The sequence below is a fragment of the Phascolarctos cinereus genome, unplaced genomic scaffold (genome assembly GCF_003287225.1).
Source record: "Phascolarctos cinereus isolate Bilbo 61053 unplaced genomic scaffold, phaCin_HiC Scaffold_5;HRSCAF=322, whole genome shotgun sequence".
Lineage (NCBI taxonomy): Eukaryota > Metazoa > Chordata > Mammalia > Diprotodontia > Phascolarctidae > Phascolarctos > Phascolarctos cinereus.
The window spans coordinates 108,166,596-108,187,587 of NW_027555958.1; the positions used below are offsets into that span (position 1 = coordinate 108,166,596).

Sequence of the window (20,992 nt, forward strand, 5' to 3'; positions counted from 1 at the left end):
ACTTAAAACTTGGTGTCAGTTTTGGTATAATAGTGAAATTTTCTTGTTGGAGATTTTAAAAATGTGTTTATTTGAAACTCTTGCCTATTTCTTATGCTGTGGATACATAATCTTTGCTGGGTATTGATCCCTACTGGTCTTATAAAACTGCTGTTCAGTGTTGCAGAATTGGTGTCCTGGTTACTGCTGATCCTTGCTGATTATTATTGCCAGCATGGCACGGTGACCTCTTATTTGGGGTGTTATTTCTTTCTCCTAGGAGGATTAATGGGATCTTCTATGGGTCTTGTAGTTTAAAACCAATAGATTTTCCTTTGCTACAAAATTTTTTTTGGGGGGTTGGGTGGGTGAGAAATACAGAATCCTAGACATACGTCATCAATGGATTAGGGAAAACAAAATAAAAACACAACTATTCTCAGGTTTCCTTGTTTTTCTGTCAGAGTAGTTTATAGGCTTACATACTTCTTTCAGAGTCTTGGTTTAGATGGGACTTTATTATCTGGGAAGTCTTTGCCTCGGGCACTAAGTTCTTTGGTACACAGAGGAGAACTTACTTCAGATAACTACTACCCTCACTTTTATATATTTTTGAACTAATTGTAACTTCCCTCCTCCCCCCTGTACATTTGCATGAAATTCTCCACGTTGGTATGAAGAGGGATTATTGCTTGATAGAATTCCATGTAAATTGGTTTAGAGCCTAGGATCATAAGAGGAAGCTAGATGATTCAGTGAATAGAGCATGGGCCTGTAGTCTGAGAGAGCTGAGTTCAAATTTGTCCTCACATGTTTACTATGTGTGACCCTGAGTAAGTCACTTAACCATTATTTGCCTTAACCTACTTGAGAAGGAAATGCTTATCTTTTTTTTGGGGGGGGCAGTAGGGGTTAAGTGACTTGCCCAGGGTCACATAGCTAGTAAGTGTTATGTTTCTGAGATCGATTTGAACTCAGGTCTTCCTGAATCCAGGGCCGGTGCTCTAACCACTGCGCCGCCTAGCTGCCCCTTGAGAAGGAGATGACAAACCACTCCAGTATCTTTGCGAAGAAAACCTATGTAGTATGTTTCTTGGGATCTCAAAGAATCAGACAAGACTGAACAACTAGGGTTCCATATAGTTCCTGATCACAGAGGCCCCAACTCTCTCTCTCTAGCTTAGGGTTAGAGAGACTTTGTGTCTTCTTGTTTAATTCCAAGTTGAGGGGATTTCTGATACAGAAATTCCAGGGAACAGTGGAGGTCCAATATCTTTGTAGTGTTTTAGGGGACTGAGTGTGGTTCACAATCTGTTGTGCAAATGAATTTAAGCCATCACAAAAGCTAAAACCTGGTCCAGGGTCATTGTCTATTTCTGGCTTGACGGCTTTCCTGGCCTTTCACATGTACATACAACCAGCCAAGCTTTTTAAGACTTTGAGCCGTGTAATGGATTTTGGTGTTTTTTGTTTGCTTGTTGGTTTATTTTTAGTTCTGCTTAATTTGCATTAATTCAGGTACATCTTCCTGTGATTCTCTGAATACTTCATCTTCATTGTTTTTCTACAAAATGTAACAATTATATCAATATACCGCAATTTGTTTAGATATTCAGTGATTGACGTGGGGTTGGGTTTTTTTGCTATTGACAAAAATACTACTATGAATATTAGCTATTATGAATATTATTTCTTTGACCATCTTTGGAGTATATCTCTAGGAATGGGATCAATGAGTCAAAAGGTATAAATAATTTAGTGAATATTCTTTTATAATTCCAACTTTTTTGAAATGGATTTGGCCTATTCAGAGTTGCATGAACGATGTATTATTGTGCGTGTCTTCCCACAAGCCTTTGTGAGTGAGATTTTTCTTGCTTACTTATGAATTACATCTTTTATTGGAAAGGAGCTTAGGCAGTTTGGTGGTCCTGGGCCTGTATTCAGAAGACCTGGGTAAAAATCCAGCTTCTAACACAGATTTTTCTTTTTCTTTTTCTTTTTTTTTTTGCTTTTAGGCAATTGGGGTTAAGTGACTTGCCCAGGGTCACACAGCTAGTAAGTGTTAAGTGTTTGGTCTGAGGTCGGATTTGAACTCAGGTCCTCCTGACTTCAGGGCCAGTGCTCTATCCATTGTACCACTAACATAGATTTTTCTCACTTAATTTACTAGTGGTTTGACTAAGAAGGTACCCAGTATACTGGCTATTTTGGCAGGCACAGCCTTCTTTGTGGAGAAGTAGAATGCTGAATTCTTCTTGAGGGTATCAATCAAAGATAGAGAAATAGGTCATCTTGAAATTAGAATTTGACAAATAACTAAGGGAAATAATTTTGATAGCTGTAGAACACAAAACTTATTTTGCTGCATTCTACTCAGTTTAATTTCGTGTGGTAATGTTTAATAAATGCTTGTTAATTGGTTGATTTGAGAAAGAGTTAGCTCATATTAGAGAAATGTTATTATGTGCAGGTGAATGTCATTAAAAAAAAATCCTGACCTATGATCATTGTGTGGAACTCCCATTGAGCAAACTCTCTTTAGCAATTCAGATCAGCAACCATCTTTCAGTTTATAGTTTTACAGAGTTGTCTGGAGGCACCCAGAAATTCAAAGATTTGCCCATGGTCACACTGCCAGTATGCATAAGAGGATTTGATCACAGGTCTTATAGAATCTCAGGCCAGCTCTCTGTCCACTACACCAAGCTATCTCTCAGCCTCTCATGTTACCTTATGTCTATTACAGTGAGATAAACAATTCAATGTGTACAGTTTTAGAATTGGAAGAGCCTTAGACAGCATCTGGTCTAACTTCCTTATTTTTCAGATGAGGAAACTGAGGCCCATAGAGGTTAAAAGGCTGATCCAAGTTAGTGGAAAATTAGCAGAATAATTAGAACTGAAATTCTGGTCTCCCTTGTTTAGTAGCCATAATTTGCTTTCTGAAAAGTTAAAAGTTATGTACTGAAGTAGCCTTTTGTGCTTTAGATTATTTCCATGTGCATTTATTCTATGAAAGTGTCTGATTTGCAATGAGTCCTTTAGGGTGTCAGTAGATGGAAGATTACTATACTGACCTGAAAGGGTTAATTAGTTTGCCACAGTGCTTACTTACTATAAGTTGTAGCTTTACTCAAAACTTAGACATCCTCAAGAAATCTCATTAATGCCTCGTTATCCATTTACAACTGTTGGTTATCTAGCCCTAGTTTACTTTGAGACTGTTTAAACAGAACATGGATTTAATTGCTGTGTATGTCATTTCTTCTTGTTATAGGTAATGGGCCTCACCATGACCGCTGTAGTACTTATAATGAAAACAACTTGGTAGATGGTGTGTACTGTCTCCCCATTGGACACTGGATCGAGGCCACGGGGCACACGAACGAGATGAAGCATACAACTGATTTCTATTTTAACATTGCAGGCCACCAAGCTATGCATTATTCAAGGTAAGAGCAGCCGTGTGTTGAAGCAGACAGCTGTTATTCAGGTTTGATCAGACAGAAAAATACCTGAATCCATTTAGCCAAAATGGGGGATACTAGATTGCTTTTTAAAGAAACAAAGGGATTCCCTCCATTTTTTTTGCCTGTAAAAACCGTGGTCACTTGGGCACCTGTCAACTCATATGTTCAAAGATCTAATACTTTGAAATCTTGCCAGTGAGGGATCTACATAGGGGCTTCAATTCATAGAATCAGTAAATGTTAGAGATTGAAGGGGTCTCAGGCATCATTTGGTCTTACTTTCTTTTTTTCAAACAAATAAAGGTAGTGAGGCTCAGAAATGTGAATTGACTTAAGGTCACAAAATTGAGGACAGAATTAGGACTAGAATTCAGGTCTCCTAGGCTAGTGCTCTTTGCATAGCTACCCTGAAGATGTATTTTTTGGGGATATTTAAGGCCATTTCTTTAGCAGTTGAAAAGAGAAGAAATAATGGCATTAAAATTTTTTAAAAAAAATTTTTATTTAAAGTTTTGAGTTCCAAATTCTGTCCCTCCCTTTCTCTCTCCTCTCCCCTCTCCCTGAGATGGTAAGCAATCAGATATAGGTTATACATATGCAATTATGTAAAACATTTCCACGTTAGTCATTTTGTACAGGAAGACTCAAATAAAAGAAAAAAATGAAAGAAAGTGAAAAACAGCATGCTTCAGTCTCTATTTAATCAGTATCTGTTCTTTCTCTGGAGATGGATAGTATACTTCATCATTAGTCCTTTGGGATTGTCTTGGATCATTGTATTGCTGAGAATAGCTAAGTCATTTACAATTCTTCACTGAACAATATTGCTGTTACTGTGTACTGCATTCTTCTGGTTCTGTTCATTTCACTGTACATCAGTTCATGCAAGTCTTTCCAGGTTTTTCTGCAATCATCCTCCTTGTCATTTCTTATACCACAATAACATTCCATTACAATCATATGCCACAGCTTGTTTAGCCATTTCCCAATTGATGGGCAACCCTTTGATTTCCAATTCTCAGCCACCAGAAAAAGAGCTGCTATAAATATTTTTGTACTAATGGATCCGTTTCCCTTTTTTGGATGTCTTTGGGAGAGCAATGTTGGTCTACACCTAAGTGTAATTTGTATCTAATCTATTCCACTGATCCACTACTCTGTTTCTTAGCCAGTACCAGATTATTTTGATAATTACTGCCTTGTAATACAGTTTGAGATTTGGTACAACCAAATCACTTTCTTTCACATTTTTTTTCCCCATTGATTCCCTTGATATCCTTGAGGTTTTGTTCTTCTTATATTATATCTTCTGAATCTATTTTCTTTTACATGATTCTCTTGGATTATTCTCATTTCTTTTCCCAATTTTTCTTCTCCTTCTCTAATTTGCTTTTTAAAATTCTTTTAATGCTCTTCCAGGAATTCTTTTAGGGCCTGAGACCAAATTACATTTTTCTTTGAGGCTTCACATGTACAGTTTTGACCCTATTGTCCTCTTCTAAACTTATACCTTGATCCTCCCCATCACCATAGTAACTTTTTATAGTCAACTCTTTTTTTGCTCATTTTTTTCTGTCTTTGTGGGGTGTGTGTGTTTGTGTGTGTGTGTGTGTATATGAGAGAGAGAGAGAGAGAGAGAGAGAGAGAGAGAGAGAGAGAGAGAGAGAGAGAGAGAGAGAGAGAGAGAGAGAGAGAGAGATTTGGTGTTTTCATGTGAGAATTGGACTCTGGTCTTACTGCTGCCTTTCACTGGGCTTCAGGGCTTAGCTGCTTGCTTTCTCTGGAGGGTAGGCTTCTCTTCTGGCTTGTACTAGGGGCTGGGGCCTCCCCATTGGCCTCCTCTGGGTATGGGGTTTAGCTGCTGGCCTGCTACAGAGGTGGGACCTTGCTGCCAAGTTGCAGTGGTAACAGAGTCTTTCTGGTGGCTGCCCTGGAGGAGGGACCTTGTTGCTGATCTGCCCCAAGGGCAGGGTGTTGCAGTTGGCCAGACCTGGGATGGAGCTTCATTATTGGTCAGCAATAGGATCAAGGCCTTGATGGTGGCTTGTGCTGGGGCTGGGATTTCTGCAGTGAGGCCTTGCTGTGCTGTACGGACTGCTCACTTGCCTAGAGGGTTGCTGGCTTGCAGAAGGGTAAGGCCTCACTGGTGAATTGCCACAGGCTTGGAATCTTGCTGAAGGCCCCTACTATGAGGCTAGCTGCTCCTCACTTGTTGGACCTTGCTTCCCTCCCGCCCCAGTGAGACAGACTTTTCCTGCAGGGCTGGTAAGCTGCTTCCTTGCTCCTAGACCAATTCTGAGGCAGTTTTCTAGCTGTGTGGAGGGAAATTTGGGAGGCCTTCAGAGGGTTACTTCCTCATTCTGCCATCTTGGTCCTGGAAGTCAGATGTCAATTTTTAATAAAGATATTCTGGTTTATTTTTTTTGTGGGGACAATGCTATTTGTCATTTGTTTGTTTATCTTAGAAGCAATGCATTTAAAATCCTCTGCAGCACACACACATAAGCAGCTGAACCTGCTGAAGGTACTTTCTTAGAGTTTTTACTGAATGCTGAGGAATATAAATCCTGTCCTGAAAGAGGGGGTTATCTCAAATTGTAAATTGCACCAACAGAAATCCTAGGATGTTGTATACCAGGAGACTATCAATATTAAAACAAAGCCTTAACCATGCTGAACATTCTTTTTTAATATAGAAACCTTCATCCCTTGTTGGAGTTTTTTAAGAGCCCAGGTTTTAGGACTTGCATTGTAATTGTTACTTGTACACCTGGTTAATCTGAAAATAGTTTGCATTTGGCATTCACAATGGATACGCTTGTGAACAGGTATTTAGCCCAACTCATGCGGAGGTGGGCTTTGAGAGATTGATTCTTGTTTCTTCTCCTCTCTCCATTTATTTCTATAAAAGAGATAATTTCTCACCAGTAACTGAGCAATAAATAACAAGTGTAGAAGATAGCGCCTCTGTAAACAGGTGTTATAACTCAACTTTAAAGGATTCCCTTCCACTCCGCTAGTTAAATAATGAACAGCATGTAGAAATACCTTCCATTGATTTTAGTGTGTTAGATTTTTTTTTACTTTTTCAATGATTTCATTGGCCTAGAGAACTCTCTGAGGAAACTCCTCTGCCAATGCAGATTTGCAGCTGTTTTGCAACTTTTACTATCTTCGAGAATTCCCTATGAATTGCCAAGGACAACTTGGACAGAGTTTCACATTTTGGATGTGTCAAAAAGAAGACTTAAATTCAAGTCTTTCTGACTCAGAGACTGGCTCCTTATCCACTGTACTATCCTCCCTCTCTTTGGATTTAGCTACTTTAAATAAGATGATAGAGTATTCCTGTCTTGTGATTAGACAGGAAACAAATATGGGCATATACCAGTGTAAAATAAAAGAGTTCAGAAAGTAGAGGTGTTTTTCATTAAAGTGAAATCCTCTACCAGCAGGTTTTTTTTTTCCTCTATACAGAGTGAGGGGAAAAAGTGCAGGCACAAACTGTACGAGCCTTTTGGAGATTAGCTAAGAAAGGGGAGGGGAGATATGGGACAATAGCTGGGAGACATTTTAGGATTTTTTTCAGGATGGAAGAGATTTGAGTGTGTTTATAGGCAGCAGGGGAGGAGCCAGTAGATAAGGAGAGAATGAAGATTAGAAAAAGTGAGAGTGGTGGTATGCCCAATCTGCTAGAGAAGATGGAGATAAGATGTTGTTTTGAGGATAACAATGATAAATGAATATTAAGGTATTTTTAGCTATAAATTATTAACTGTAAGCTGTTATTATTAACATACAATGTATAGAACAGTAATATTAGTGAATTATAAACAATTAATTATGGAGAATGACATACAAAAATCACATATGTCTAGATTGATGAAGATGGAGGCATTTGCAAAATGAAACCCTGTGATTTGTCCAGCATGTTTAATATCTCTAGCTGATAACCATGCTGATTCAGTGGAGGGACTGGACAGCTTCCCTTTTGTAAACTATGATTCTCTTAGAGATAGAGTTATTAATTTTAACAGTTTACTGTGAAGTGAAAACGTAAGAAGGGGTAGGACCTTCAAAGAGAAATCACAAAAATAAGAGAGAGCCTTACTAAAAAGGCAAGGAGAAGGAAGGTAAGAATTCACTTCATCACCAGCACAACCTTTGCCTTGCTGCTTTAAGAAGGGCATTTGCAGCAAACTATACTATAGCAGGCTGTAGTAGAGGTAATATTGGGTACTTATAATAGTACTAGCCTCGGAATAAGGAAGTCTGGATTTGAATCCTGACTCTGATACTATTGATGGGAACTTCAGCATTCATGACTTTTCAGAGCTACAGTTTCCTCATTTGGAAAATGGAGATTGTATGTTTGTAACATCTCATAGGGTGGTTGTAAACATTTATTAACTTTTAAATATTATAGAAATATAGCACTCCGTAAGACTTATTATCTTCCCAATTTGGTATTCACATTTTTTTTTGCTTAGGTCCTTGTGTAGGTGGAGCATCTACTCTCAAGTTTCAAGATACTCCATGGATCTGCATTCCTAAAATGAGAGCTCATGAGCCCCCACTGGTATGCTGTTCTTTAGAAGTCAGCCAGAAGACACAATTAGCTCAAAGGAAAATAATTTACCAGGATCACATAGTAAAAACAGAAGCTACAAAAGATTCCTCCCATAAATCTGGGCTGCACTCTTCTGCAAATATAGACAATAGCATTTGTAAGAGTAAGCATAAACTTAGAGTATAGTATATTGATAATGAGATATAAATGTAGGGAATACCTCACCAAGGCAACTTACCCATTTAGAATTGCAGGCCCCTAATGTCCTTTTCCTTCTCATGATGTACTCATAGTGCCCCTGGATCTTCTTCCCTAATCTTGACTTTTAGATGCCTAGCTCTCTTCCTTTTCCTTGGCTCTTTTCACTGAAGCCAGATTAACACTCCTTAGAGTTGCTTTTGTTTATTCTTTTTGCTGAATTATGGTATCTCCTGCTGGGCAAGGAGCTCTGCTGAAAGATACCATGCCACTGGGGAAGGGGTGAAGGGGAAAGAATGATAATTTACCTCATTGTCCTTGCTCTCTGACACAGGAATCACATTCCACAAAGCCATTTTCTGCTTCAGTTGACTCTCAGAGCTGACAGGCTTATTTTTTAAAAGCCACCAGGGGTTTGGCTAATCTTTGGTCAGACAATGGCAAACTACCCTTCTAGTTTCATCAGGGAAACTTCACACTTTGTAAAGGGGTAATGGGGTTTAATGGCTTAACTTTCATTTAGCATGTTAATACCTTCTTATCTCTCCCTTTTGTGCTTTTATTGACTTGACTTGGAAGAAATCCTTTAGTAATGTGAACTATTACTACTTTTCTACCATAAGGCTTGCTATATCAAAGACTAAAAGGTATATTATCATCCTGCACACTAACCTGGGAATCCAGGATTCAGATAAATGTGAGTGAATCATATATTAGAGATCATACAATTTTAGAGGTGGAAGGGATCTCAAAAATCAACTCATTCAGCTCACTCATTTTACAGATGAGAAAACTGAGTCTTAGAGAGGGTAACTGATGTTTCCGACTATTTAGCAGTTTGGCCTTAATAAAGTTTTCAACATCTCAGTGTGGATAAAAGGAGGAAGTATTCAGTTCATAAATTGATCTTTCCATTTAGAAGTAGTTCTAAGGAAACAAAATCCCATCAACAGTTATTTTTAGAGAACCAGGTATAATCTCAGGAGATTGTAAATGATAATATCAGAACTCTGTAGTATAGTAAAGCACTCAATAGAATGGATGTTTGGCATTCAAGGGCATAGGTAACTAATTTAATGAGACATTTTGTGGTTAGGGACTCAAATTTCTCTGACTTGAAAGAGAATTGATGCCAATTAAATAATCTCTCAAGAGATCTGTATTAGGTTTTATGAATAGTATACTTTAAATACTTTGAAAAATGTTATATTTTAGAAAACATTCAAATTTATATTTATGCCTTAAAGATATTTGGCTCAGAAGAAAAGCTGTATAATATAGTTCCATTTTCTTCAGTTGAAAAGTGATTAAAATCTCACAAACTACTGATTTTACACAATTTATGATATTATTATGTTTTCTACATCTTTTCAAAAGCAAATGCAAAATAATTAATTTGAAGTGAAAAAAAATCATATAAGCAGCCTTGAAAAGAGGATCAACCTATTGTTTTTAGAGTAAAATACAGACTCTCGAGCCTGTTGTCTAAAGCATCAGACAGTGTGCTTCAACCTCTCTTTCCAGCCTTCCTTTACAGCATTCTCCTTTACTCACTCTACATTTTAGCTAAATTAGATAGATATAGCTCATCTCTGAACCTGATGTGATCTCCCCCACATCCCTACATACAATAACTGGAATGAGCTATCTCCTTATCTCTCTTCATGTCTCCTCATCTCCACCCCCTCCAGCATCCTTATATTCCTTCACAGCTCAGGTTAGGGGCCCAATTGCTGTATGAAGCCTTCCATGATTCCCCCAGGTAAGAATGTTCCCTGTGTATCCCAAGAGCCCCTAGTCTGGACTTCTTAGTTGCCCCCACCAAATACCAGGCCCTTAATTATGCTTATCTGCTTAGATATCCCCTACCTGTGTCTAGTAGAACATAAGCTTTTTGAGGATGGAGACCTTACCATTTTTTGTCTTCCTAGCACATAACTTGCATATGGTTGTCATTTAATAAATATTCTTTGAATTGAAATTTGTCTGATTAAAATAACTAGTGAAAAGAAAATTCCAGTCATGTTTTGTTATCATGATTGGTTTGATAACTCTTTGATATTTACTTCAAACAACCTCTCTCTAGGCCTATGGACTGGGGGACTGAAGTATGAGCATGCTGCTGCTAAACAACAGTCTTACTTATTTGGAATCATAAAATCTATAGTGAAATCTATTCTGATATCAGGTTTGAAAAATATAGACTTTATAGCCCATATGATTTTTAAAAAATGAATTTGTGTAAACTTAGTTTCTTTTCTCATAATAATCTTATATGTCAGGAATATCTATGTCTCATAGAATGAGTTTGGTAAGATCCCTTTCCCTCATATTTTTGCAAATAATTGAAGTTATATAGGAATTAATTTTTCTTTGAAGATTTTATAGAATTTATTTGTAATTACATCTAGGTCTTCTCCCCACCTCCTTTTTGGGATTTCCTTTATGGCTTGTTCAATTTATTTTTCTAAGGACCACCACCTCCACCTCTTTCTCATTGATGTTCTTGATTCTCTTTTTTGCTTTATCTTGACTAGACTATTTCTCTGCCTACTCCATATCATGCTGCAGCATAAAATGTATTGTCTTTCCTTACTACAATGCAAATTCCTTGAGAATAGAAACTATCTTGCTTGCTTATATTTGTAATATCAGTGCTTAATGTAGTTTCTGGCACATAGTAAGTATGTAACACATCCTTACTCTATCATCTGTTTATCATGTCTATGATAAATGTATTGTAATTTGTAATCGTAGAATCTTAGAGCTAGAATCAGAGACCTTAGAGATTATCTTGACCAGGGTTCTCCAACTGTTGGTCCAGTGACTGGTACCAATCCACCACAAATTTTATGATTTTTGGTACAAGAAAAACCATTGAGTAAGAAAAAAATCATAGACCTTTTTGAAATACTGAAGCAAGTACTTTGGGAAATAATGAAATCTAAGCAGAGAAATCAGGTGGTATCTGGTTATCATATATGTAGCTCCAAAGATAGGAAGTTAATTATGAAGCTCTTCATTTGGTACAAAATATACATTTTATTAAGAGAAAGGCTCTTGAATAAATTTGTGATTGTTTATGATTTTATGTGAATAAATATGGCCAAGCACATTTGCTTACTACTCAAGCTGAATTGCATTGGCTGGTGAAAGAGGGAGAGACTTGAAAAGATTGTTTGAGTTGTGCCATGAAGCTAAAATGTTTTTAAATCTAAAGAATTTAGGTTGAACTAAAGATTTTCCTGACAAAGGATGGATAGCAAAGCTTGTTTATTTATGGAATATATTTTTCTTTTCATATGAATTAAATATGACTGTCCAAGGTGCTGCTACCCTTAATCTCTATTCAATTCTGCAAACATTTATTGACATTCAAAACTGTGCTAGACACTGAGAATAAAAAAGTGAAAAAATTACTCTTCCCAAGGTATTTTTTGAATAGTAAGGGGATACGACCTATATGAAATAACTATAATACAAGTTAGACAGTTATTAAGTATATAGGAGAAGCTAAATAGTGGCATTAGGAGGGAGGATTCTTTATGGGGGGTAGGCAGGGATCAGGGAAAACTTCATGGAAGTGGTGACAGATGTTATTTAGACCAACTTCTTATTTTTTATATGAGGAACCTGAAGACCAAGGAGATGAAGAAACTTACCAAAGGGTATATAGGTACTAAGTAGCAGAGCCTGGGGTTCAAATCCAGGCAGGTCATCTGACTCCAATCTAGAGTTTTTTCATCTGTATCACATGTCAGGGTAGAGGTGAGCAAGAAAGGTATGTGAAAACGATTAGATTGGGAAGCGGCGAATGAGTCAGTTTGGCTGAATGTAGATAACACAAAACAGAGCATCAGGAAATCAGACTGGAAAGGTAGAGTAGAATGAAGTTTTTTTTAGTGATAAAAATAACCTATGTTGAATAAAATCTTAGAAAAATTAGATATGATAGACTTCTGGAGAAAACTGTATGGTAATAGAAAGGAGTACCTTTTTCTCAGCTGTACATGGCACCTTCATAAAAATTAACTGTGTATTAGGGCACAAAAACCTTACAATGAAATGCAGAAATATTAAATGTACCCTTTTCAGACCTTAATGTAAAAAAATTACTTTCAATAAAGGGCAATGGAAGCATAGATTAAAAACTAATGGGAATTAAATAATCCAATCCTAAAGAATGCATGGGTCAGAGAACAAATCAGAAATAATAATTTCATTAAAGAGAATGACAAAAATACATTTCAAAATTTGTGGGATGCAGCCAAAGCAGTACTTAGGGGGAAATTTATATCTCTAAATCAGTACATCAGTGAAAGAGAGAAAGAATAAATTAATGAATTGGGCATTAAACTAAAAATAATTAGAACAAATTAAAAATTACCAATTAAACACCAAAATGGAATGCCTGAAAATCAAAGGTGATATTAATAAAATCAAAAGTAAAAAAAAAAATTGAACTATTAAATAAAACTAGGAGCTGGTTTTTATGAAAAAAAAAACCCAAGAAAACATAAATGATTGGTTAATTTGATTAAAAAAAAAAGAAAACCAAATTACCAATATAAAAAATGAAAAAGAGTGAATATACCACAAATGAAGATGAAATTGAAGCAATTGTTAGGAGTTATTTTGCCCAATTATATGCCAGTAAAACTGACAATCTAGGTAAAATGGAAGAATATTTGCAAAAATATAAACTGCCCAGAAGAGGGCAGAAGAGGAAGTAGAATACAGAAGAGGAAATAGTATACTTAAATAACCCTATCTTAGAAAAAGAAATTGAACGAAACATAAATCAGCTCCCTAAGAAAAAATTCCCAGGACCAGATGGATTTACAAGTGAATTCTACCAAACATTTAAGGAACATTTAATCCCAAAACTATATAAGCTATTTGAAAAAATGGGTAAAGAAGGAGTCCCACCAAATTGCTTTTATGACACAAATGTAGTTTTGATACCTAAACCAGGGAGAGCAAAAACAGAGAAAGAAAACTGTAGACCAGTTTCCTTAATGAATATTGATACAAAAAATTTAAGTTAAATTGTAGCAAGGAGATTATAGCAATTTATGACAAAAATTATACAGTATGACCAGTTGGGATTTATACAAGGAAAGTAGGACTGGTTCAGTATTAGGGAGACTATCAGCATAATTGTCAGTAACAAAACAACAGAAATCATATGATTATCTCAATACATGCCAATAAAGCCTTTGACAAAATACAATACTAATTTCTTTTAAAACACTAGAAAGCATAGGAATCAATGGAACCTTTCTTGAAATAAATATTATCTATTTAAAACCAAGAGTAACGTCTGCAATGGGGATAAACTTAAAGACTTACATTGGGAGTGAAGCAAGGATGTCTGTCATCACCACTACTGTTCAATATTGTATTAGAAATGCTAGCTATAGCAAGAAGACAAGAAAAAGAAATTGAAGGAATAAAATAGACAATGAGGAAACAAAACTATCACTTTGCAGATAATATGATTGTATAACTGATCTGTAGAGCATTAACTAAAAAACTAGTTGAAACAATTACAACTTTAGCAAACTTGTAGGATATAAAAACCCCCCACATAAATCACCAGCATTTCTATATACTACTAATAGAACCCAGCATGAAGAGATAGAAAGAGAAATTTTATTTAAAATAACTGCAGACAATGTAAAATACTTGAGAGTCTGCCTACCAAGACAAACCCAGGGATTATATAAACGCAATTACAAACTACATTTCTCTCAAAGACAGATCTAAACAATTGGTGAAACCATAATTGCTCATAGGTAAGTTGAGCCAGTATAATAAAAACCTAAGTTAATTTACTTACTTAGTGCCATATTAATCAAACTACCAGAGAATTATTTTATAGAACCATAAACAATAATAACAATTCATCTGGAAGAACAAGAAGTCAGGAATATCAATGGAAAAAATGTGACGCAAGGTGGCCTAGCAATACCAGGTTTTGAACTATATTGCTAAGTGATAATCATCAAAGCAATCAGATACTGGCCAAGAGGGCGGAGACCTTGCTTGCTCACGTCTGCATCCTTAGGGCTTACTACAGTACTTGGCACATCGTAAGCACTTAATAAATGCTTTTTCACTTTTTATTTATTCATTCTTATTATTTTTTAACTTCTCAGACTCATCAGACTTAAATATGAAGAACATCATAAATGTTATTTGTAAATACTTGGAATCATTTTCTATAACCTTTCACAACTACTGTTCATCATAAAAAGACCTGGATTCAGGAAATTTGTGTATTACTAATCCATTTGTGGCTCACCAAAATGATAAAATCACAGACATTAAAGAATGAAAACTTGTGAAATTATCTGCAGTTAGGGATTTTAAAATTTTTAATTAGATTGGGATTCTTAACCTAGCGTCTGTGAACTTAAAAAAAAATGGATAATTATTTAAATATAACTGGTTTCCTCTATAATCCTATGCATTTACAAACATTATTCTGAGAAGGGAGCCATAGATTTCATCTGACTGCAAAAGGGGGCTAAGGCACACACAAAAAGGTTAGGAACCTCAAAATTAGACGAATGTAGCCTATTTGAATAAAAAATAAGTCAGATTTCCAGGAAAATTAAATGAAAATATGATTACTTTTTTCATAAATGTAAGAGAACTTTTGCTTTGATATTTCATTGTGGTCTGGAGGTGAACCTGCGTTCTTAAAAACTGGACCAACACAAGTTAAGCTTTGGAAAGTCCTCTCAAACTGGAAAAGGCTTCAAGAATGAGATTAATGATGAATTGTGTGTCTGTGACGCAAGTACCAGTTTAAGTTCAGAGAAGCTCATCACTTAGAGATTGAATAGGAAGTAATTATTATTACTTTTGCCATGGCAATTAATATAGACCTACTACTAGCCATGTTCTTAACCTGGCATCCATAAACTTCTTTTTAAAAAAATATTTATGCATTTGAAAACATTATTGTGAGAAGAGGCCCATAGGCTTCACCAGACTTCCAAAGGAACTCATGACTTTGAAAGAAAGAAAGAAAGAAAAAAATAAGATTAACAACCTTTGTTTAAGGCATGAAGGGATTGAAATTTTCTTGGATGATAGGAGTGATTCCCATATGTGTAGTCATAGGCCTTCTGAAGTAGTTTTATTGAAATACTTAGCCTCTCTCTTCTTCTCTCATCTTCCTTTCTGGGCAGGTCTGAAATCTATTTAATAGTACAATTAGGTTAGTTTTTCAATGGGCTGTGCTCCCTCCTTCTCACTTGCTTCTCGTGACCAAATCAGGTATAAAAACAGAACTATGTTGTGAGTAGGTAATTATGGTTTTGTAGGAAGTGATAGCCTTAAAATTATAGGGAGAAGAGTGCAGACTTAAAAATGCACAAAATGATACCACCCAAGTCCTTATTTCTTGGGATTATTTTTACTAGATGGAGAAACTTTTTCGTAGTAGTAGTTGTTGATTTTGCTGTTGTAGAACCACTGCAGCTAGATAAGACAGGAAGCAGCTGGGGTCTTTTCTGCCTCCCAAATTGTCAACAGCATTGTTATTTCCATTCTGATTGAAGCCTCTTGATTATTGGTGAATAGAAGAGAGATTGAAAAGGACAGGGTCTGATATTCAGATCTCAGGTTGAGCTTGCAGAGCTGGCAGCAAGGATTTAAAAAAAAAAGAGGAAGGAGTTTTTGACATGTAAATGAAAGAGACTGGATCCGTAAGCCTCAGTGAAGGAAAAAATATGGAAACCCATAGTATCCTTTTTTACGCAGGCAGTTTTGATCATATCTGCACTTGAAATAACATTGAATTTTTTTTCCTTTGGAGTAAAGGATCAAGGAATGAAATGTGGGCCAAGAGACTAATGGAATGTGAAAGTACTGACTTATGAATTTTAAATCTGACAAGAGTGTCACGATTCTAATAGCATAGTGTCCATGATGACTGGTGTCCAAAGCCAGGTCACAGGTAGGGACAGAGAATGGACTCTGGGTTTTTGACAACTCAGGTTAGTCTGTTTCTGGAATTTTTGTGTGTGATCTTTACCAGATCATTTTATGTAGAAGACATATCTTTGATGCCCTAAAATGGAGTTTGGGTATAAGTCAGAGGCTTTTATGGAAGCCAGGATGTTTAGAGCTTAAAAGAGGACTGGAGCCTAAGTGATTTAGGAGAGCAGTCAGAGGACACCAGGAGAATTAGCTCTGTCATGTTTTCAGTGTCTGGTGTTTGGAAGTTGACCTATTGAAATAATGATAGAACAGATAGCTGGCTCCTGAGCTAGGAAGACCTAGATTTAAGTTCCACCTTTGATGTGTACTTGATTGTGTGACCTTGGCAAGTCACTTAGCCTCTTAGTACTCTAGATAACTCCAAGACTTAAAGATGCTGAGAAGGTGCTGACCTGCTTTGGTAGAGTGGATTTCCACATGCAGGAGCTCCCTATGCCACTGAAATCCTGGGTCTAGTTCCCATCCCTATGATGAAGATAAGCAGAGGTCCCATTTTTCTACTGTATGTAGTCTTGAGGTGTTGACTAAATTAATAAATCCCCAATATAAGATCGATTCACATTTATATAGTACTTTAATTTTTGCCAAATTAAATGCTTTCTTTACAACAAACTTATGAGATAGGTAGTATAAATGTTATTGTCCCAATTGTACACATGGGGATGTGAGAGTTTAAATAACTTGCCCCAGATCCTACACTTAGTAAATGTCAGAGGTAGGTAGGGTTTGAGTCCAGGTTTCCTGACTCCTAAGTCCAGAGCTCTATTTACTACACCATACAGCTAGGTAGCTCAGTGGATAGAGTACCAGGAGTGGAGTTAGAAAGACTCATCTTCCTGAGTTCAAATCTGGCCTCAGACACTTACTAGTTGTGTGACCCTGGACAAGTTATTTAACCCCATTTGCTTCAGTTTCCTCATCTGTAAAGAGGTGGAAAAGAAAATGTAAAATAGTTCTAGTATCTTTGCCAAGAAAATCCCAAATGTGGTTATGAAGAGTTGGATACAACTAAAATGACTGAATAACAACAGCAAAGTTGCCTCTACATCAGAAGTTCTTACCTGGGGTGGTCTGGTTTGTGCATAGTTCTAAGGGGAAGGCCTGTGAACTTGGATGAGGAAAAAAAATTGTAGCTTTATTTTTCCTAGCCTCTAATTGAAATTTAGCATTTGCTTCAATTATGAATGTAGGAAACAAACTATAATATTATATTTCACTAGACTGTCAAAGAGGTGCATGGCACAAAAACCCTTACTTTGTGTGATCTTGGTTTTAAAGGACAAAAGTATCATTTACTGTTAGGTTTTCCATTTTGTTTTGAAGTGAGAGAGATGTATTGTAACCCTTTGAAAACAGTTTCCAGTCTGGTTATTTTAAGTTCTTGACATTTCATACCAAATTAAAAAAAAAATCAACACTTGTTTCTTGCTTGAGGAAAACTCAGTATATGAACATCTGAATTCAGTAATAGGCAAATTAGGGAGTAATTATCCACATTATCAAAAGATTATCCCTTTTACATTAGGGGTTACCAGAAAGGTTTCTTTAAATAGTGAACTTGCAAATGTATCAAAGTATCCATAGATTATTAAAACTTGCTAGAATGAATAATAATAACAACAGTAATGATAACTGGCATTTATTTAGTATTTTAAGGTGAGTAGAGAACAGAAAACTTGAAGTGTTGTCATTGCTAATTAATTGAAGATCAGACAAAAATGCTGTCTCCTCCAAATAGCCTTCTGTGATCCTCCCAGTCAGGAGCGAACTTTCACTTCTGTGAACTCCTATAGTAGTTTATACCTCTCATGCACTTTGACCCTCTACACTGTATTTTAGTGATGTATGTAGATATCCCATTTTCCCATACTAGTTTATAAGACCTTTAAATGTAGGGACTGTATCTTTTCCATCTTTATATGCTTCTCTCCTCCTACCACAGAATATAGTGACTGGATAGTCTATAAATTGTCACTGAATTGAAAAATGTGATTCAATTACAATCACTTGTTTAATGCATTACTTTTGAGGAAGAGACAGGCCCATGATACAAAGTAAAGTTCAGCTGTATTTATATTGTCTGTGTATTTCCAGCTTATTCTTAGGACTTTTTACTATTAGGTCTAACAAGTCGATTGTACTTCAAAGCTACAACCAAGGAAGGCTTAAAATTTATATGGCATTAACCTATTACCTACGTCTGGAAGAGCAGGTAGTGAGATAGATCACCCCATCTCATAGCCTCATAGACTGTTGTTGCTAGAAGGCACTATCCAGAAGAATCCTCTTTTACCAAATGAAAATAACTCAGGCTCCAAGAAGGGGGAGACCTTACCTCAGGACTACATAACTTGTGATAAGCAATGTTAGAATCAGAATCAACTTCTGAGTCATGGTCCAAGGCTGATTCCAGCACACCATGTCACTACTTCCCTTGGCATTTTCTGCTTAGTGCAGTCTCAGCTTGTTTAATTCCATGTTTTAAGCATCACCACTGACACCCAGTCCTTGTAGCAGCAACTGCATCAGTTGCTGCTTTGATAGAGTTAATTTTTGTTGCCTCAGTCCTTTGCCAGGAGAGTCTGGAAAACACAGAAATGCAGTGGGAATGACAGTCCAAGGGTCCATATCACTAAGTCCCTAGGTTTTAAAGAGACCAATCCATCCATCAGTCAGCAAGGATCTATTGAATGCCAGCAGTAAGCAAAATTTCTGTTTCTACTAGTGATGGCTACCTTGGATGAGGACAGTTCGTAACAATTTTGTTTAGTGTAGGCAGAGTAATGAAATCAGTTAGTTGTTATTAATTAAGTCAGCAGAAGGGTAACAAGGACAACTAAAAATGGCCTTGTAAAGTTGGGAAATGACTTGTATATCTGTTTGATGGAGTATATAATGTAATGAATTTGTACAGTAAAACAACCAAATTTAAAATTGCCCGTTTAATCGGTAGGAAAGAATTATTATGAAATGTTCTTTAATGGAAATGTGCAAGAGTGAAATTATTCTCCACTTCATGAAAAACTCATATATGAAAATCTCATTTTAATAAGTTTACAAATTAGGAGAGTCAGCTGGTGTTGTAGATCAAATACCCTTGAATCCAATCACAGTCTTGGCTCTGACACAATTTGGCTGTATGATACTGAGAAAATTACTCGACTTCTAAATTGCAGAGAACATGCTGACCTGAATTGCCAGAGGGAATTTTCTCATGCAGGACTTCCTTATACCATTGAAATCATAGGTCTTGTCCCTATCCCAATAGATTAGGTAGGAATTGTCATTATCACAAATCCATTCTTCACTTTACTAAATAATTAAGTGACATATTCCTTTAAATGAGAGCAGGCAATTGAAGTCCTGTAAACTAAATATGACCTTACTTTGACTGCGTCTTGTCCATTTGGTAATAATATTCTGTACTTTATAAAATTTATGAAATCTTTTCCTTGCATTATCTCTTATTATCCTACAAATATCATTCTATAGATGAGGAAACTGAGGCTCAGAGAGGTTGTGACTTGCTCATTGCCACACAGCTATTAAATGCCAGAGGCAGGAAATAATAACTTGGTCTCCCAGGTCCAGCATTCTTTTCACTAATCCTGATACACGCTTTCATTGGTTTGTGTATTTATTTCCACTGATCCAGATGGTCACCTTTCCATCCTATAGTAAATGGGTTTCATGAGTTGTTCTGTGATCAGAAACATTCATCACCTGGTAGTCCCCTTTGAGACCATATACCTCTCCATCCTAGGCTTGTCCTAGGATAACACACAGTCTGTTGGTATGCTGTTACTCGAAGACTTTCCCCTTAGCAGTGCTTGTGATCTCCAATAGCGTAGGCTTTAAGAGCCCCAAGGGTCACTTCCATGCCTTGATGAAACATCACAACAGGACTTAGTCTATTGTTGCTTAAATGAAATTGAAAAAAATTATTTTTCATAAAAGGTTGGGAGAGGTGTTTCTAGAGAACAAATGAAAATGTAGTTGAGGCATTATTATTCTTTTGGCCTAACGTATTTTAGACTCTTTGGAAGTGTATTTTTGACCCATGAGATAACAGTAACTTACCTATATCAATCTTTTTTATTTTGCAAATTAAGTAGTTGATGGACCATAGCATTTCCTTTGGAACTCTTTGAACAAGTTCAGGCCTCTCAGTTTATTTAATTTCCATGTATACTCAACTTCACATTCTGCAAATCCTTTTGGAATTTGCATAGATGGAGGTGGTATTTAAGAATGGAAAAAAAAAACATCCTTTCTAAACTCAATAGGAAAAGGGGGATTTAAAAAAATTACACAAAGGAATTTAATCCATTGTCAGGATTAATAACTGACAGTAGTTCAATTAAAAATCAAAACCATTTTTGAGTTTTGAAAGTAGAGAAAAATCCAGATGTGAGCATTATTATGGCTTTGTGCTACTTTAACTTAGGAAATGTAAAATGGATTTTTTCAACATACTTAGTTTGTTTTAATATGCCAAATGTCATTCCAGCGTGCATTTTTATTGCTTAATTATAAATTGAATTGTAAGAAACAACACAACTTTTATGTGGAATGCAGTGCCAATTATAGGATCAGTTGGAACTAATACTCTTTGGTTGGGCTTTAAATGAAAAGAATAGGAATGACATCTGCTGGGAAATCTTACCTTAGAAATAAAAGTTAAAGAACAGTTCTCTTTCCAGAGTAGAGAGGGCTCCAAAGTAGAGAGCTCTGGCAACATTAATAAGACTAAGAA

At 36.2% G+C, this 20,992-nt stretch overlaps 1 protein-coding gene across 1 annotated transcript in view; it reads left to right on the forward strand.

Annotated features, from left to right (window-relative positions):
* Nucleotides 1-20,992, forward strand: part of EPM2A (EPM2A glucan phosphatase, laforin) — a 164,760-nt gene that overhangs the window by 68,144 nt on the left and 75,624 nt on the right. Inside the window, exon 2 of the mRNA XM_020986551.2 lies at nucleotides 3,260-3,434. Within this exon, the coding sequence (XP_020842210.1) occupies nucleotides 3,260-3,434 (175 nt within the window). The remainder of the gene's footprint in view (nucleotides 1-3,259; nucleotides 3,435-20,992) is intronic.